This window comes from Olea europaea, unplaced genomic scaffold (genome assembly GCF_002742605.1).
Source record: "Olea europaea var. sylvestris unplaced genomic scaffold, O_europaea_v1 scaffold2429, whole genome shotgun sequence".
Lineage (NCBI taxonomy): Eukaryota > Viridiplantae > Streptophyta > Magnoliopsida > Lamiales > Oleaceae > Olea > Olea europaea.
In genome coordinates this window covers 105,551-122,319 of record NW_019242474.1, presented here as the reverse complement: position 1 = coordinate 122,319, position 16,769 = coordinate 105,551, and the positions used below count along the sequence as shown (strand labels likewise).

Genomic DNA, 16,769 nt, shown 5'->3' with positions numbered 1-16,769 from the left:
GTGTTTTAATTTATCAATTTTGATTAAATCAAAATAATATTTCACGTCGTTAGGTATCGTGATCGGGAACCTAATGAGTCACACACAAAAGAGAATTGGAAGATTGCAAATTGCCAATTGGTTAATTTAACAATCGTTGGATAAATTAATTAATTGGATTTGTTATTTATATTCCCGAATTAATTAATTGGATTAATTAATTCACGGACCGGATTTAATTAAATTGATTAATTAAATATTGGACCAGACCGGGCCGAGCCCGTTTGGGTTTATATAAATACATGGCTAGGGTTTGAGGTCCAGATGGTTTTTCATTATTCTTACTAGCACAAGAAAAAAAATCCTAGTAGCTGCAATCTTGTTCTTTGTGTGGATTACCGTTGGAGGTTGGACAATTGGACAGTTGTGGATGGCAAATCAAGATTTCTGGAACGAAGAGAAAAGCAAAAAGTTTTCAGAATTCTTTAAAGGTACAATCTTTATCACGATTTCTATCTAAACACAAAGGGATCCTCGATGGGAATCGAAATTATTTTAATTTTTCGCTGTGCATGTATAAGTAGATTCCCAACAAGTTAGATTTAGTGGGGGTATGGTAGATATACCTGATTTGATATAAAAATAAAAAAAATGAATAAATATATTGAACAATAATACTGATACAGAATTTTTTGACAAAAAATTACACGGACAACTCATGGCGCGCATTATTGGAAGATGGAAAAAAGGGAAAAAACAGCTCAATCATGTTTTGCCATATTATTGTCGGTACAAGTTCTGTTAAAATTTTCATGTGCTCATTGCTTTATTGAAAAAATTATCAATACATGATTTTTGAAATTCAAAGTTAAAAAGTAGGAATTGAGATAATTTTTCAAGTTATTTAGTCCCTGTTTGATGGACATTATTTCTCTAAAATAATATTTTGAATACTATTTGTTGGAAGAAAACGGATAGCCCAGGTGGGCTGACCCGATCCGGTTTGCACGGAAATAGATTTTGAAGGGAGGAGTTGAAAATTGAATTTAAAAGTTAACCTCCCCATGAGGAAAAAAACTTGATTTTTGGAATATAACATCTCAAATTAGGTTCTTGAATTGTCGCTATCAAATTCCTTCCATTGTGATCGAATTTCCAACTAAGAGGTAGGTACAAGATGGTGTGGAAAGCAAGCGAATCAAAGGCAAGTAATTCAACCTTGATTTTGTGGTTTCAAGTAACTATCATTATTTGGAACTCGGTTATAAGTATGCAAATACATTTTACATTGGTATCAGAACCTAAGTAAGTTGTTTTCTTGCTAAAACGCATGCTAAAAATGTCATAGAGTGATTGAAATGCATGAATTTCAGTTTTCTTTTAAAGCTTGAATGTCGTTAATGGCAACTTTTCATGTACTTTGTATTGATTCATGAAATTTACACTGTATGTTCATGATATTGTGGAGAACATATCTGAAAAACTTCATGTTATTTGGCGTTGTATTTTGGGAGTAAAATCGAACCCTAGTTTAGAAAATTGAAAATTCATCGCGTGATATTTTCTTGTACGTTAAACTCTAAGATGTCCATCTATATGATTGGATAGATCTTCTCGAGACCTTTCCAAAATATAAAGAATATAAAATTTGGACTTAAATTGAGAAAGTTATAGCATTCCAAAGTTTTAAGAAAAATATGAGAAAACTGTTTTTTTAGGGAAGATGATGAACAGTAACCAGGAAGAAGGAAAAAAAAAAAAAACCACACAGAAACTGTTGCCGTGGAGTGGGATTCAAATTTTTGAAAATTGCATGTTGGTCCCTCAATTATTGTAGATGAAATTTGGCAAATTTCATGTTAGTCCTCACACTTTCAAATATTTCCAAATGTAATTAGGAAATTGCAGTTTAGTCCCCACATTTTTTGAATGTCTTCAATTTGAGAATTTTCATGTTGGTCCCCACACTTTTTGAATGTTGATTATACCAAATGTCAAATTGTATGTTGGTCCCAAAATTATTTTTGAATGTTGTTTATTCCAATACCAATTTGAAAAGTTGTATATTGGTTCCAAAATTATTTTCTCTTGGAAGTTGATTATTCGAAATTCAATTTAGAAGATTATAAATCAGTCATTCATATGAAGATGCATGCGAGACTCGACTTCAATTCTAAACATTACAAATTGGTCCTTCAAATATTCTTAATTTTTGTGTGCAATTAAAATTAATTTTTAGATGATCAAAAATATTTTTTTTGGTCTCAATTAAATTTTGAAAATTTTTATAAAGGTCAATTATATTTGTTAAGTGGTATTTGCCCAGTGAGAGTTATTAGTATTATTTTTGTTTTTGGCTTTTCATTTTTTTTTTTTTGAAATGAAAAATACTCCGAATGTATTTAAAATACTACATTTTATGTACGTTCATGAGTTGTGTGGATCTTGATTAGGTTATGTGATCCATTGTGACTTGTTTCGAATTTTGTGTTTGATCATATGTTATTCGATCTATGCATACTTATAGCATCCTTAAAGGGAATGCTAGAGAAACAAGAGTTATGGAACTTGTTAAAAAGCTACGTGCTTACTATAATTAAAAATAAATGGATTTGAAATATAACCTAGTGGAATACGTGAATATTTTTTGGGACCTTTTTGGTGATAAGCAGAATATGATAATTCGGATGTCACTTCTCATTTGTTGGGATTGTGTTGCAACAGATATTAAAGCATAGTTGATAATCGTGATATATGTTATAATGGCACATTATGAAATTACATTACTAGATAAATGTGCATATTTTATTTAAATACATGATATCCAATGACTCATGTATTGTTATAAATGCTAAGGTCAGTAGATTAGTGAGATTCTTATTTAGGCATATTGATTGTCAGTTGAGTAATAGTTCGATGATTGGAAGATTTAGAGAAAATCTCACCAAGGACTGTTTGATTCACCAACTGAGTGGAAGTTTTGAAGTTGGAATAATTAATGCAATTCTCACTTAGAACCTTTGAAATTCTGCATTACAAAATTAAGTTTATGATAGTGAAACAATAGGATTGCGGATGATGATTGGGAAAATAGTGAACTTTCGACTCTGTGTCTAACGTTGAACTACCGTAGATGTTAATTTGCGTCAATGCAGAATTAAATATGTGCATAAATGGGCATTGATTTGAAAATAAAATATCTCTAAAAATCTGATAGATCATGACATCAAAATTTATAGTAGTTAACCTTAATAAATGTGATAAGCTAAATACGATAACATTTGGCATGATAAGATTTTAAATGTACTAGAAGGACATGATGTTTTATAGAACATCAACCACGTAATAGAAGACCTTATGTAGGTCATACTACTCTAGAGAATAAAGATCAGAACTTTGTCGAGCATGAAAAATGTGAATTTTAGTACTCGAACATTTAGAATTGTTAAGTTCTATTATAAATTATCTTATTCTCAAATGTGACTTAGTTGGTGGTTAGCATAGTGTTAACATTTTCTTTGGTCACATTAATTTTAGATGAGTAATAAATTCAAAATAGTCTCTTCTCAATATATGAGATTTTGAAAGTCATTGTGACTTACAAATTGAAGTGTCAATTTTCTCTATTGACACTACCTGCTATATGAGTTAAAAGACGTACGACTTGATGTTGTTAAATTTTGAGGACATGCTTGTGTAACAATGTTCTAGCTTGCATAAGAATTTGTATCTTAAGCATTGAATGTGTAACATCCCAAATTTTAAATCTTAATTCCAAATGGGCTAAATTTAATTTGGTGATTTAGTAAATAAAATAGTCCATGTCGAGCCCTGTCGTCACACTAAGGTCCCAAAAAGTTGAAGTGATACATGTGACTCGCTTATTTGCATAAATCACCTATTTTGTTCGCGAGTAAAATTTATAGTGATGAGTTAAAAGACGTACGACTTGATGTTGTTAAATTTTGAGGACATGCTTGTGTAACAATGTTCTAGCTTGCATAAGAATTTGAATCTTAAGCATTGAATGTGTAACATCCCAAATTTTAAATCTTAATTCCAAATGGGCTAAATTTAATTTGGTGATTTAGTAAATAAAATAGTCCATGTCGAGCCCTGTCGTCACACCAAGGTCCCAAAAAGTTGAAGTGATACATGTGACTCGCTTATTTGCATAAATCACCTATTTTGTTCGCGAGAAAAATTTATAGTAAGTAATTTTGAATCAAATATTTAGGTATTTCAAAAGTCAATAAAAATATATCGATATTATATTCATTTTGCAGCTCGTGCTAAATAACGTAATTTGGCTCAAAAAGAAATAATTTTGGACTAGTCATATTCGAGTTATCTTGATCAGAAGACGTCAACCAAATTTTTTTTATAATTAATATAATCAATTAAATTAAATCTAGAAAATGTCCCATCATTGATTGATACCATGTTTTGCAATAAAGAAGATGTTAAATATCCTATTTAATCTCCAAGCCCAACGTGTGAAGTGTGGTGATTGATATTCTAAGTGAAAATTTGGTATAAAAAGGCATGAGAAGTATTTTTTTTGTTCTCATCACATATACACGTGAACACACACAAATTTCAAAAGAGGAGATTATTTTGTTTCATAAAATATTTTCAAATTTATTTAGTATCAAATCGAGGTAAGAAATGTGCAAGTGGTAAATTCTTATTTTCTTGATATTTTTATAAATTTTGGCATGAAATATGTTAAGGCCTTCGGGTCGATTTTTATGTTAAATCCTACTGGATGGACCGTTTGGCCGAGTATGTAAATTCTACGGGATAAATGAATTCTTATGAAATTCATTGAGCTATTAGATGTCGTGACCAGTTGGCTCTAAATCTCAAAAATGTTGGTATGCCGTGTTATTTTATATTTATATCATGTTAATAAGAACATGCACGTTTTTTTTACTGGGTATTTTTTGAAAAATACCCACTCTTACTAAAATTTCAGATTAGAACGGGTCATGTGGACACGTGGCGGATTGACCGAGAGATGCTCATGGGGTTGCCAAGTAAAATTTCTAGAAATAGTAATTTTCAAAGAAAACTCATTTGCAGAACTCATTTATGTTTTTATGTTATAGAATTATTTGCCAATTTCTATTTCAAGAATAATTTTATTTTATATTTAATTCCGTACATGTTATTTTAGTAGGTTTGATATTTAAGTTATTTAACATGTTCAATTGGCAGTTTAGTTCATAGTATTTTAAGCTAGATAAACTTCAAATTTTTTTATTATGAATTGTTGAATTTACCTTATTGATTTAATGCCAAAATTTATACATTAGCTCTAAAGTTCGCTAAAACTATAAAAGAAAGATTTTCGTGACACTTCAAATCTTTTAAATAGAAGAAAAATAAAAAATAAATGTGTAGTGAATTTGGGGCGTTACAGAATGAGCTAGAAAAAATACCGGAGGATGTGGGAGACTGATAAAGGGATCAAGAAGAACTTCAGATAGTAAGTGAATGAAAATGATTTTGGTAGAGGATCAATGTTATAAAGGTTCAAGTGCTACAACTATATGGTTTGAGTTTCTTAACTCGAAAGTGGTTAAGCTAAAGGATATTGCACTTGAATATATTCCTCTTAGTGTTATTTACGTATCAACACTATACAAATTGAATCTTATCTTGTGTAGATAACGGATTCAAAGGTTAGAAACCCACTTCATATGAGATCAAGAAGTATATTAGTCTATTGTCAAGTATTTGACTTAATACGAAATAGATATGTACGAATAATGAAGATGGAGTTTTTATATGACTGGTATTGCAACTTAGTGTTGCAAAGTGGAGAAACTGACCTTCTATTTGATATTGAGATAGTGTCAAACACTTCACTAAATTTGATCTCAATTATTGTTCATCTAAGAGGGCTCTCTTACTTGAACTTGTACGTGATAGTTCTGTTCGTACTCACAGTGGTGATATTTATTGTGGTTCTGGATATTTGTATAATGGTTTGAGATTTTGAGTTGAAAAAATCATTCAAAACTATAGAGCTGAACTTCCATAGAATAAATCTATCTGAATTTCTTTGTGGACGTGATTAAAAGAGATAAAGATGGAAATTTACTTTTCATTACATTTATAGATGGATTCACGCACTTCAGTTGTGAGACCGATTTTCTTAAGTTTGAGATATTGTATTGATTTAGACTTTTATGAAGTCAAGTAGAAAATCATATTATGGAAGTGGAGATTTTAAGAACTGTTTGACAGCGTGAATCTCTATCACGAGATATCAATGATCTATGTAATGAGAAAAACTCTTATTGGATTAAATATTCTTTAATGGTCAATAATTATATCGTGTATTGGATTGAAAGAATGAAATATTGCTGAATATGATGACTGATGAGTTCAAGATATGCAGATGAAGATATGTAGTACAACTTATGTATTTGCTTTTGGAAAGGGCGTTGGCTAACTACAACATATCAATTAATGGAGTTCTCTCAATTTTGTACCTTCAAAATATATAAGTTTTGGACACGTAAATAACCGAATATGGGTTATCATATACTCTTAATGAACTATATATGTTCTCGATAATAAGTATGGGAACATGAGTCTATTGAGAACTAGATGTGTCGCGATGACATTCATGTAGTCCAAAAAGGTACTTAAGTGAAATTTTGGATGGATATCCGGTTACAAAAAGTGACATTTGACTTATTTTCCAGTAAGAGAGAAACAATTGGAGAACATCGTTGAAATTGATATTATATATATTGATGAATCAATTTTGAATATATAAGTGAATATTCAAACTTCTTATTCAAATGGAAGTAATTTGTTTCTGAGTTGGATCTATCTATCCGAGTGGGAGCTATCTAAGAATTATCTAATTTCAATGATACTTGGTTTCAAGTGGGAGTTAAGAGACATTTAATATGAATGATTTTTTGTTCTGAGTGGGAGCTATCTATCCGAGTGGGAGCCATCCAAGGACTATCTAATTTTAATGGTTCTTGGTTCCGAGTTGGATCGATGAGCTATTTAATGCCAATGATTCTTGATTCAGAAAATCAAAAGATGAACTTTGAGAAAAGTGATGGAAGTATATGTATGGAATATAGAATTTTAACCTAATCTAGGATATGGTGAAAGTTCTATGTGGACATTATATATACTAAAATATTCATATTCTTGAAAGTTAAGTGGAAGACTAATGAGTTTTTGATACATAAAGCTCATTTTTTTGAAAAAAAAATGTTATACTCAATGTGAGTGTATTGAGTTAGATAAAATTTTTTTAATAATGATGGAATCTGCTTCTGTACGTCTATGCTAGCCTCGATAGTATATTTAAGTTTAGAGTTACACCAAATAGATCCAGAGACTGTATTTTTATTCTCAATGGAGAAATGATTAATGAGGCCAACATGAATCGACTTTTAGATTTCATGTTAAAGGCCTTTTTTTATTGTGGTAACTTTATAGTTACATGTATGGCCTAATACAGTCATCTTGACAGTTGTACTTGAATTTTTAACAGGGTTAAATCTCGTACAAGAATTTTGTCATATGGGCGAAAATTACTATATTTGTGAAAAGGTCTGATGGTAGGTTATAGTTCTAACTTTGATATTGATGACATTGGATTGGCTAAGCATGATAAGGAATGTATAGAGACCATTTAAAATGGTTGTCCTCAATTTTTGATAGAAAAGATATGGGTTTAGCAAATTGTATGATTTGTGCTAAGAAGACTATTCGTATCTTCTTGGTCTATCACAAAAGTTTTATACTATAAATGCTCATATGGAATTGATATCCTATTGATACTCCTATATCGGAGTGTGACCATAAAAGTCTTCATAAATGTCCAAAAACTTCATCAGTGCATAAAGAAATATCCAGAAAACTATATCTAATACAATTAAGAGTTAGGAGATAGAAGTATATTATAATGTATACTTGCCATAACATTGGTCATGCTATGGATCTAGTAGTGGGTGTCAATATTATCTTTTGAAAATATATTGTGATACTTGAAGGAGCTACTGTTAGTTATTCTATTTCGTTGTCAAAAGAGTAATTTGTGATTGAAATAGATATAAAATTGTCGACTAAAAATGAGAGTTAATTGAGCGCAATTAGTTATCAGACTTGTGCACTCTTGCTATATAAAGTAACAAGAAGCATACATTATAATGTATATCTTGATAGCTAAAAAAATTGTTTGGTATAATGCCACGCATTTTATGCAATGTGGTTTAACCGCAAGTGTATGGTGTCAAGTTTTGCAATATAGTGTTGAAGTAAGAGTGTTGAACTCACAGGAATTGTATTTAATTTTCACTAAGTACTATAATTATGCAATTTCTACTTTATTTAGATGAATGTATGATTGAATTGATGTTCTATGAATGAACGATTTAAACTAAACTAACGTGATTGGATGTAACAATTTTGGGGAATACAAATTATCAAATGAGAAGGCCTAAGGATTGATTTCACCTAACTTTCAATTATGATTCAACGAATTCAAATTATTCCAATTAATTTTCCCATATTTAAAAGCAAGAATCTTAATGTATTTCTAACCCCCTCTCTCGAGCACCGATTAGAAATTAACCTTAGATCCCAATTCTAACATCTCTGTTCAAAATTGAAAATCAAGAATTTAATAAAGATCCGATTCTTTTATGGAGTAAGCTTCACAGATTTATAATTTCTCTCAAAACCTATAAATTCTATGTTGTATCACTCTTATGATCACGCCTAAATTCCCACTCTCTCGAGCACCGGAATTGACTACCATCAAATCATCCAATTATTCATCAGGCAATTGAAAGCATTAAAATCATGATACAATTAAATATATACAGGAAAATCAAATAAATAATTATAAAATCATCAAATCATAATCTTGATTCGGCTACATCAACCCCCTAGATAAATTGTTTAATTCATGGTATAATAAATAAAAATCATAGGAATTATAATAAACAACATAAAGAAAATAATAGAAAAAACTAGTCTTTTGGGTAGATCTTCAATCTTCTTCCTTGATGTTGTTCCTCCTTCCTTTTGATATCTTCAATTTTTTGCCTCCTTCAAATTGTGTGGTTGAATTTTTCAATCTTGTCCCCCTTCCATCCTTCCTAAAAATAGGGTTTTTGAATGATATTTATAGTATGTTAGGGGGTTTTGGACGAAATAGGGTTGAGTTGGGGCAAGAAAAGATTCCAAAAATATAAAATCCTGTTTTTCCGCACAGGCGGCGCCTCGACGCCCAAGATGGGCACTGCTGTGCCGCGTTCACTGTTGTTTTCAACATCTTGGGCGCTGCGGTGCCCAATATGGGCGCCACGACGCCCACTTGAGGTGGAAAATGCAGTTTTCGTCTCTCTCAATATTTTTGTCATAACTTTTTCATCCGATATCCGATTGAGATGATTCAAGATGCGTTGAAAAGCTAACTCAAAGAGATATAACTTTTATTCAAACATAATTTTCCAATTCAATCATTTGCTATGTCAGAAATGGGTCTCAATATGAGGCTGAAATTCTGAAGCATAACTTTTCGATTGGAAATTGATTTGTAATCACATTTTGTCTAAATTTGATCCATTTGACATCTTTCCTCATCCAATTGACTCTTAACACTCTCGGATCTTCATGGCAAGGTTCGATACAAGTATGGATTATTTACATTTTAGTCCCTGAACTTTTGATCTTTTACAATTTGGCCCATTCTCTCCAATTTTGCCAACTTTTGCTTAATTCCTCCAATTTCATCAATCTACATCACAATATCAAAACACACATTAAAATGTTCTAAAACACTCTCAAGACTAGCAAAATAACAAATTAGGTGGCATGAATATCACGAGTGTAGAACACTCGTCAAATACCCCCAAACTTAATATTTTGCTTGTCCTCGAGCAAACACAAACTAAAGAGAATAACAAACAAACACAAAAACTCAATTAAAGCACACGAGATCACTTAAAATTTAAAAACACATTGTGCTAGATACTTTGCCTTCATAGCTCAGGATTGAAAACATAGTGTCAAATTCACGAATCACTTCAAAGCTATAATGCACAAGCTAAATTCCCACTTACTCAATGCAAAACGGGTGTGTGTGTGGAGAGAGTTAAGTGCAACGCTGTACAATAGTAAATTGATCCAATTCTCAACCTTAAAAGTCAACTATTTCCTTACTCCACTCATAATAATCGCAAACCCCTAAACTTATTTTCTTCTCACTTTCCACATGGTGTGATCTATGGTTAATTTCTCAATATTAATTTCTTACACCGCTCAAATTTAGTTAGATTTTACTGATTGTAGTTTAGCGTGTCCATAAATGAAGATTCTCCTATTTTTGACTGCTTCAACCCCTAGGAATCAACTAAGTTACTAACCCCTCATCAAAAGGTTAATCCTCTCAAACAAGTGTTTAGGGCTTAATAAATGCACGTGATGTCCATGTTTTCCTATACAAATTTATTCTTTAATCATTCTTTGTGCGGATGTCTCTACATTAAGTTTTCTAAATGACCCCTGTAGCGACATTTAGGCCGATGACACCCAAATCAGACGACTTTATGGCATCAAGTTTTAAACACTTACAGGCTTAATCACTCGAGTCATAAAGGTTACGAAGAGACGATTCACAATGAGATAATTATGATTGTCCTCATTGGGATCTTCTTTTTTTTCTTTTTTTTTTTTTTTAACAATGATTAGTGCAATGCCCCTTATCAAACACTTATTCTTGAAAATTGACCTCTAACTCAAGGTTTTCACTCAATTTTCATCCTATTAATCTCAGACATCCACACAAAAAATTAGCACACACGGAATCCACATTTATCTCCAAGTTTCCCTACAACAGTACAATCATCCAGCCATCCTATGTTTGATTTAAGGGTATAATAATATTTAAAGGTTGTTTGGGTTTAGTATCTAAGTCCTCTAATCCAACCTATAAATATGTATCAACCTACTCATGTATAACGCCACAATCAACTCATGTGCATAAATATTTTTCGTTTCACACAGATAAGCAAAAATTTAACTCGAACACAACTTATTCATAATCTATAAACCGATGCATGTTCTCAATTACACATATCAACGTTGACAAAGCTATCTAACTCACACAAGCATGCAAAATGCGAATTTTTTTATTTGTTTTTTTTTTTAATTTTTAAACATGCACACAATTAATTAAGAAATAAAAAAAATGCACACGAACAAATAGAAATAAAAATTTTGCACACAAAATCACACAAAAAAGGCAATAATAAAAAAAATAAAAAAATAAAGGCAATTAGACAATTTAAATACTCCCCCAAATTTAAACTAAATATTGTCCTCAATGTTAAATTAAAAGAAATAGAAGGACTTTCCTAAATTGTTTGAATTGCCAACAACGGTTTGGTGCTCTGATGTTGAATTTATAGGCGCTTCTTCTCGCTTTTCCCCCAAACTTGTGATTTATCCAATTTCTCCTCGTCAAAGTTGGCATGATTGTTCTACGACGTCATGTTCTTGAAAAATCAAATTTTAGATATTAAATACATGGAACAAGTGTTACTTAACTCAAATATCTAATAACCAACTTGACTACTTATAAATCTAAGGGAAGACGGGGATATGGTTGATGAATTCTTAAATAAAAAACTGTAAAATAACTTAAACTATCCTATTAATCAAAAACAGAAAAATAAATAAAAATAAATTGCTTGGGTTGCCTCCCAAGAAGCGTTCGTTTATAGTCATTAGTTTGACTTTGGCAATTGTATCATGGAACTTTGAATAAGGCTTTGGAAGCCTTGTCTATTTTTCTTCTTTTGGCTTTGCTCTCGTTATTGTCATTTTCAATGTAATAGGATCTTTTCATGCCATCCAATTCAAACTCAACAATGTAGACTTCAATCTCTTCGCCAGACTTAATCACAAATTCATTTCCATATAATCAATGAATTTGGATGAATGGATGTAGTTTTCATCTTCATTGATTTCTACATCTTTGTTTAGTTCCTTTGTGATCAAGTTGTCATTCACTTCAGGCTCTTCTGCGATTGTTGAAATTTTTTTTGATTGATTGATTAATCCACATTCAAAATCCACAGACAACGAGGAATCTTTCTTTTCAACCCCTTCAAGTGGATTGTATTTCCACCTTTTGAATTCACTCCAATAACTCCAATCTCCAACAGATATATTGCACTCTTCCAAATTGGCAAGTTTAGTGTAATACTTTGCAATTACCCTCTCATTCAACAGAGGAAGACCATTTCCCATAAGTGTGATGTCCTCATCCCAATCGACAGGTCCATAATCTCCCAAAGGCATGTAGTCTTTATCAGATTTGTCAATCGCTTCTTTTTGATATCTTAAATAATGTATAAACCTTAGAACCTTTACTGTATGGGGGTTGGAAGGTGTACGCTAACAGTGCTCAGTGTAATGCATCCCATAGCAGATTTGATAGTAGATATTTTCAACAAACATATTGTTTGTACCCATGTCGAGATTACTTATTTTTGTTGCTATGTTCTTTTGCCAATGTTGGAACCATGCATATGCTATTAGTAGTTCTTGGAAAAATATCGAAAAGATCAAGGTGGGTAACAAAAATTAATAAATAAATAAATAAAATCTAAATTAAAATAGAAATGACTTGGTTGTGCTACTACCTTATTATGCCCACGAACCAGGCTTGTTTTGCAAAAAATTCAGCAACATTTAATGCCTGTTTTGGTGATGTTAATCCATTACGCCGTTCGCGTAGATAAGGCGAGATGACCGACGGCAGTGGGCGGCCATGAGTGTCGCCAAAAGTGGTGGAATTGATTTGTATAAGGCGCAAAAAATTGGGGTTGTTTTCTACCAATTTTTATCTCTAAATTGGATGTTTGGATTGGTTGTTTGTTGAATTGTGCTGTACGTAAAAATAGAGATGAAATGTTTCAAAAAAAAATGTGAGGACGTTTTGTGCTAATTATTTTGAGTTTTTTCTACAAATATTATGATCCGTCTTAGCCCTCTTTTTTTTTTTTTTTTTTTTTTACCCCTCTTTTGGCCTTTTTTTGTGATTTATTATTACCCTACGATTACGCGAAATATGTCAGTTCGTGGTATAAAAGCTACGAGATTGGATTCCTTCTCACGCTAAACTGAAAAATTAGGGTTGTGTCAGCAGCATTTGGGACTTGCAAAGAGGTAATCTTTACGTGTTTCCTAATTGTACGGGACATTCCACGTTAATCTTCGTTATTTATTTGGTAACGAATCGGTCGTAAGATTTTGTTTTTATTTTTATTACATGCTCTCTGGTATTGTGAAATGATCTATTTAGAGGCTAGATTTTATTCTAATTTTTATTTATGTTTTTAATTTTCAATTGGTGTAATTATTTTTATTTATTTTAGGCGTTCAAGTTTTTTATTTTTTAAATTATTATCGCAATTTTTCTCTACCTTGATTCGCTGCGTCTTGCAATTAGGGAAATTGAATGGTCTGCCCTCCTTTCTGACTATTTTAATCTTTGTTATTTTCGAGTCTTCAACTTTTATGGAACCGGTGCAGTTTTATTAGATATAAAAGAATTTAACGTTTTCGTCTTTGCTCTTTTTGGACAATTCTATTATAAATAGGATTTCTAGTTGTAATTTTTATCTTTTCTTTCTTGTTTAGAATAGAATTTCTTCTTCTTTTTTGTTGAGAATGCGATTTCTTTATTTTTTTTCTTGATTAGAATAGGATGATTCTTTCCTGAGAAGATAGGATTCCCCTTCTATTCCTTTTTGGATTATTATTACTTTAGTCATTAGGTTTAGGGAACTAATTTTTCAATTTAAGAAAATCTTTGTACACTTTTTCAATCACCCATTTTTCAATACAATAAAATTACTTTCTACAAATTTTTGAGTTTTTCAACTTTATTCTTGTTTCAAGAATTTCATTTTCGCTTGCATGCCACTTTTCTCTTCCCTTCCTTTTTGTTTTATGAGCCTTGTCTATTTTATCGTTTCTCGTATGGGGATTGCATTTATATACACTAGAAGCACGGTAAAAATGTTAGATCTCTAGCCAACAAATATCCAAAATAATAGAGCACTACTTAAATGACCATGCTCTTTTTAGTTGCTCTTTTTAGTATAGTTTGTTTACTTCTTATTTGGTCACATCTAACCTTAGTTGTACTTCTGTCGAAGAGAAAAGGGTTTTGTTGTGCTGCATCATTATTGCTTCCTGATGTATGGTAGTTGTAGTCATACGTCTTTATATACGACATACACTGGATTATGATATTTACTTTTTATCTCATTAATCAATTGAAGTCATTTTTATTTCTGTCATTGCTCTAGTTCTTGACTTTAAATTTGATATTGCAGATAAAAATGCCTCGTTATGATGATCGATATGGCAGCAACACTCGCCTCTATGTTGGTCACTTATCTTCAAGGACTCGTTCCCGTGATTTGGAGTATGTCTTCAGTAAATATGGAAGGTAGTTAAATATTGTGGCCTTCTATGTGGTAGTTCAATATTGTGGCAATGCAGTTATTTCTTGTATTTTTCATTTTGCTACTTTCTGGAAGATTGGGATGATGGGGACATAATTGCTACAAAATGAACCTATTAGGACGTATCTAATTGTCACAGGAACCTTGTCTTCTCTTCCTCCGAGAACTAAAATTTCCTCTTCAAAGTTGCGTATATGGTGTTATCAGTTATGTGATGGTATTCGTGATTTTTTTTCACCCTTTCTATATATAATTCTTTCCTCTATTTTGGTTTCTACATCAGAAGTTTGTCACTGTGAGGGGTTTGATTCTACTTATCTATCTATAAGTGAGAATGCTGTTTCTTTCTGAGCACAATTCTTGCTCAGGCGCATTTTTGTAATCATGTTATTTGTGAAGGGAAAATGTGTTGTAGGTGCCTCTGAGTTTAACTCGAATGATTCTGTTGAAGGTTTCTGAGCCTTTACCTAACATGGTGGTCAATGGTGAGAGGGTGGACTTGATGGGATTTCTTGCCGATTGTTAGGAGCCTTTGGCGATTGTTTCTCTATTGTCTTTGCATTATTTTATGGAATTTGCAACAATCAATGGTGTTTAGTTCATCTTGAAGACCAACTTTCATGCAATCCCAGTGCATAGTAAGTTATGATGGCCTTACTGTTTCTGGCAACCATTTCCGCAGAGTACGAGATGTGGATATGAAGCGAGATTATGCATTCGTGGTATGTATCATCACTAATTTTCTTTATTAGGATTGTTATCAAGTATCTTAATATTCTTCATCTTATCCATTTAAATTACGAAATTGTGTTTCCTGTGTTTGGCTTTTGTCTCTACCCTATTTTATAGGAATTCAGTGATCCAAGAGACGCTGATGATGCTAGATATTACTTGGATGGAAGAGATGTTGATGGGAGTCGCATTACTGTGGAATTTGCAAAAGGGGTATGTAAATTTGTGTTTTTTTAAATTTATTTGAACTTTATGATTTGATTTGGTGGGTTTTGGATGAATATTACCTTTTTAGCACTTTATGCTGCCCCTCTGCAGTACTTTCCCGTGGTTTTTCTTTTTATGTATATTCACACATCTAATGTTGCATCATGCGGGTGTAGGTACCATGTGGACCTGGAGGGGTTCGAGAGTATGTTGGCAGGGGTCCTGCTCCTGGTGCTGGACGCTGCTTTAACTGCGGTCTTGATGGCCACTGGGCCCGAGATTGCAAGGCTGGAGACTGGAAGAATAAGTGTTATCGCTGTGGGGAAAGAGGCCACATTGAAAGGAACTGCCAGAACAGTCCTCAGAAGCTCAAGTACTTCTTTGTTAGCCTATAGTAAAGCTTTCAATTTTACATGTCTTGGTTGCACAAGTTGTTTCTTTGACTTAGGCCTTGTTTGAGCCACATTATTTGAAAAAAAATACATTTTTCAGCAGTGATTTGATATCATTTCAACCACACATTCTTTAATAAAATAATATTACACGCAAATCCAAAATTTTTCCTTATTTTTTAACTACACATTTCCCATCAATATACTATTCAAAAATACATTTTCATTCAAATAATATGGCTCAAACAAGGGCTTAATTCAATCTGCCTACACTTATTGATGAAGCTGTCGTTTCCTTCTTATCTGGGCATGTTCAGTTTTTTGTTAATTTGATTTGTTCATGTTTATAGAAGAGATCGGAGCTACTCACATTCGCCAGTCAGATCACGTTCTACTCGCGGTGGCAGGAATAGGAGTCCAAGTTTCAGCCGAAGTCGTAGCTACAGGTTAGTTTTGTTTCTTCGATATAGTTTTAAAAACCAACATGAGAAAAGTTTCGGGAAATATTTTTCAATGATTTAGTATTCTGAATATTTCAACTGCAGACATTTATCTTTTCCTTGGTTTTGTATTTATATTTGCTAGTGATTTAGTACTCTGAAGATTTCAACTTTTGACATTTATATGTTCCTTGGTGTTGTATTTATGTTTTCCAGCCAGTCGAGGTCCCCTCCCAGAAGAGGGAAAATTGTTGAGTACGAAGAAAGGAGATCGAGGAGTCCAGGCATCAGCAGAAGTCCCTTGCTAAACAGTGGCACTCCTCCCTCCAAAACAAGGAAGCGCAGCCCAACACCTGATGGAGACAGCCCTAGAGAAAGAGGAAGTCCCTTTCTCATCAGAGAGGAAATAATGTCTGAGCAAAATAGGTACAGTCAAAGTCCCAAGGAATCGAGCCGAAGTCCTGCTAGTCCTGAAAGGGAAAGCCCTG

The 16,769-nt window shown here is 32.4% G+C and overlaps 1 protein-coding gene across 1 annotated transcript in view; it reads left to right on the top strand.

The window, feature by feature from the left end:
- The first annotated feature begins 13,014 nt into the window (after positions 1 to 13,014).
- LOC111382067 (serine/arginine-rich splicing factor RS2Z33-like) overlaps positions 13,015 to 16,769 on the top strand; it is an 8,700-nt gene continuing 4,945 nt past the window's right edge. Inside the window, exons 1-7 of the mRNA XM_023005931.1 lie at positions 13,015 to 13,203; positions 14,379 to 14,494; positions 15,193 to 15,232; positions 15,360 to 15,455; positions 15,626 to 15,822; positions 16,192 to 16,287; positions 16,498 to 16,763. Of these exons, the coding sequence (XP_022861699.1) occupies positions 14,385 to 14,494; positions 15,193 to 15,232; positions 15,360 to 15,455; positions 15,626 to 15,822; positions 16,192 to 16,287; positions 16,498 to 16,763 (805 nt within the window). The 5' untranslated portion in view covers positions 13,015 to 13,203; positions 14,379 to 14,384. The remainder of the gene's footprint in view (positions 13,204 to 14,378; positions 14,495 to 15,192; positions 15,233 to 15,359; positions 15,456 to 15,625; positions 15,823 to 16,191; positions 16,288 to 16,497; positions 16,764 to 16,769) is intronic.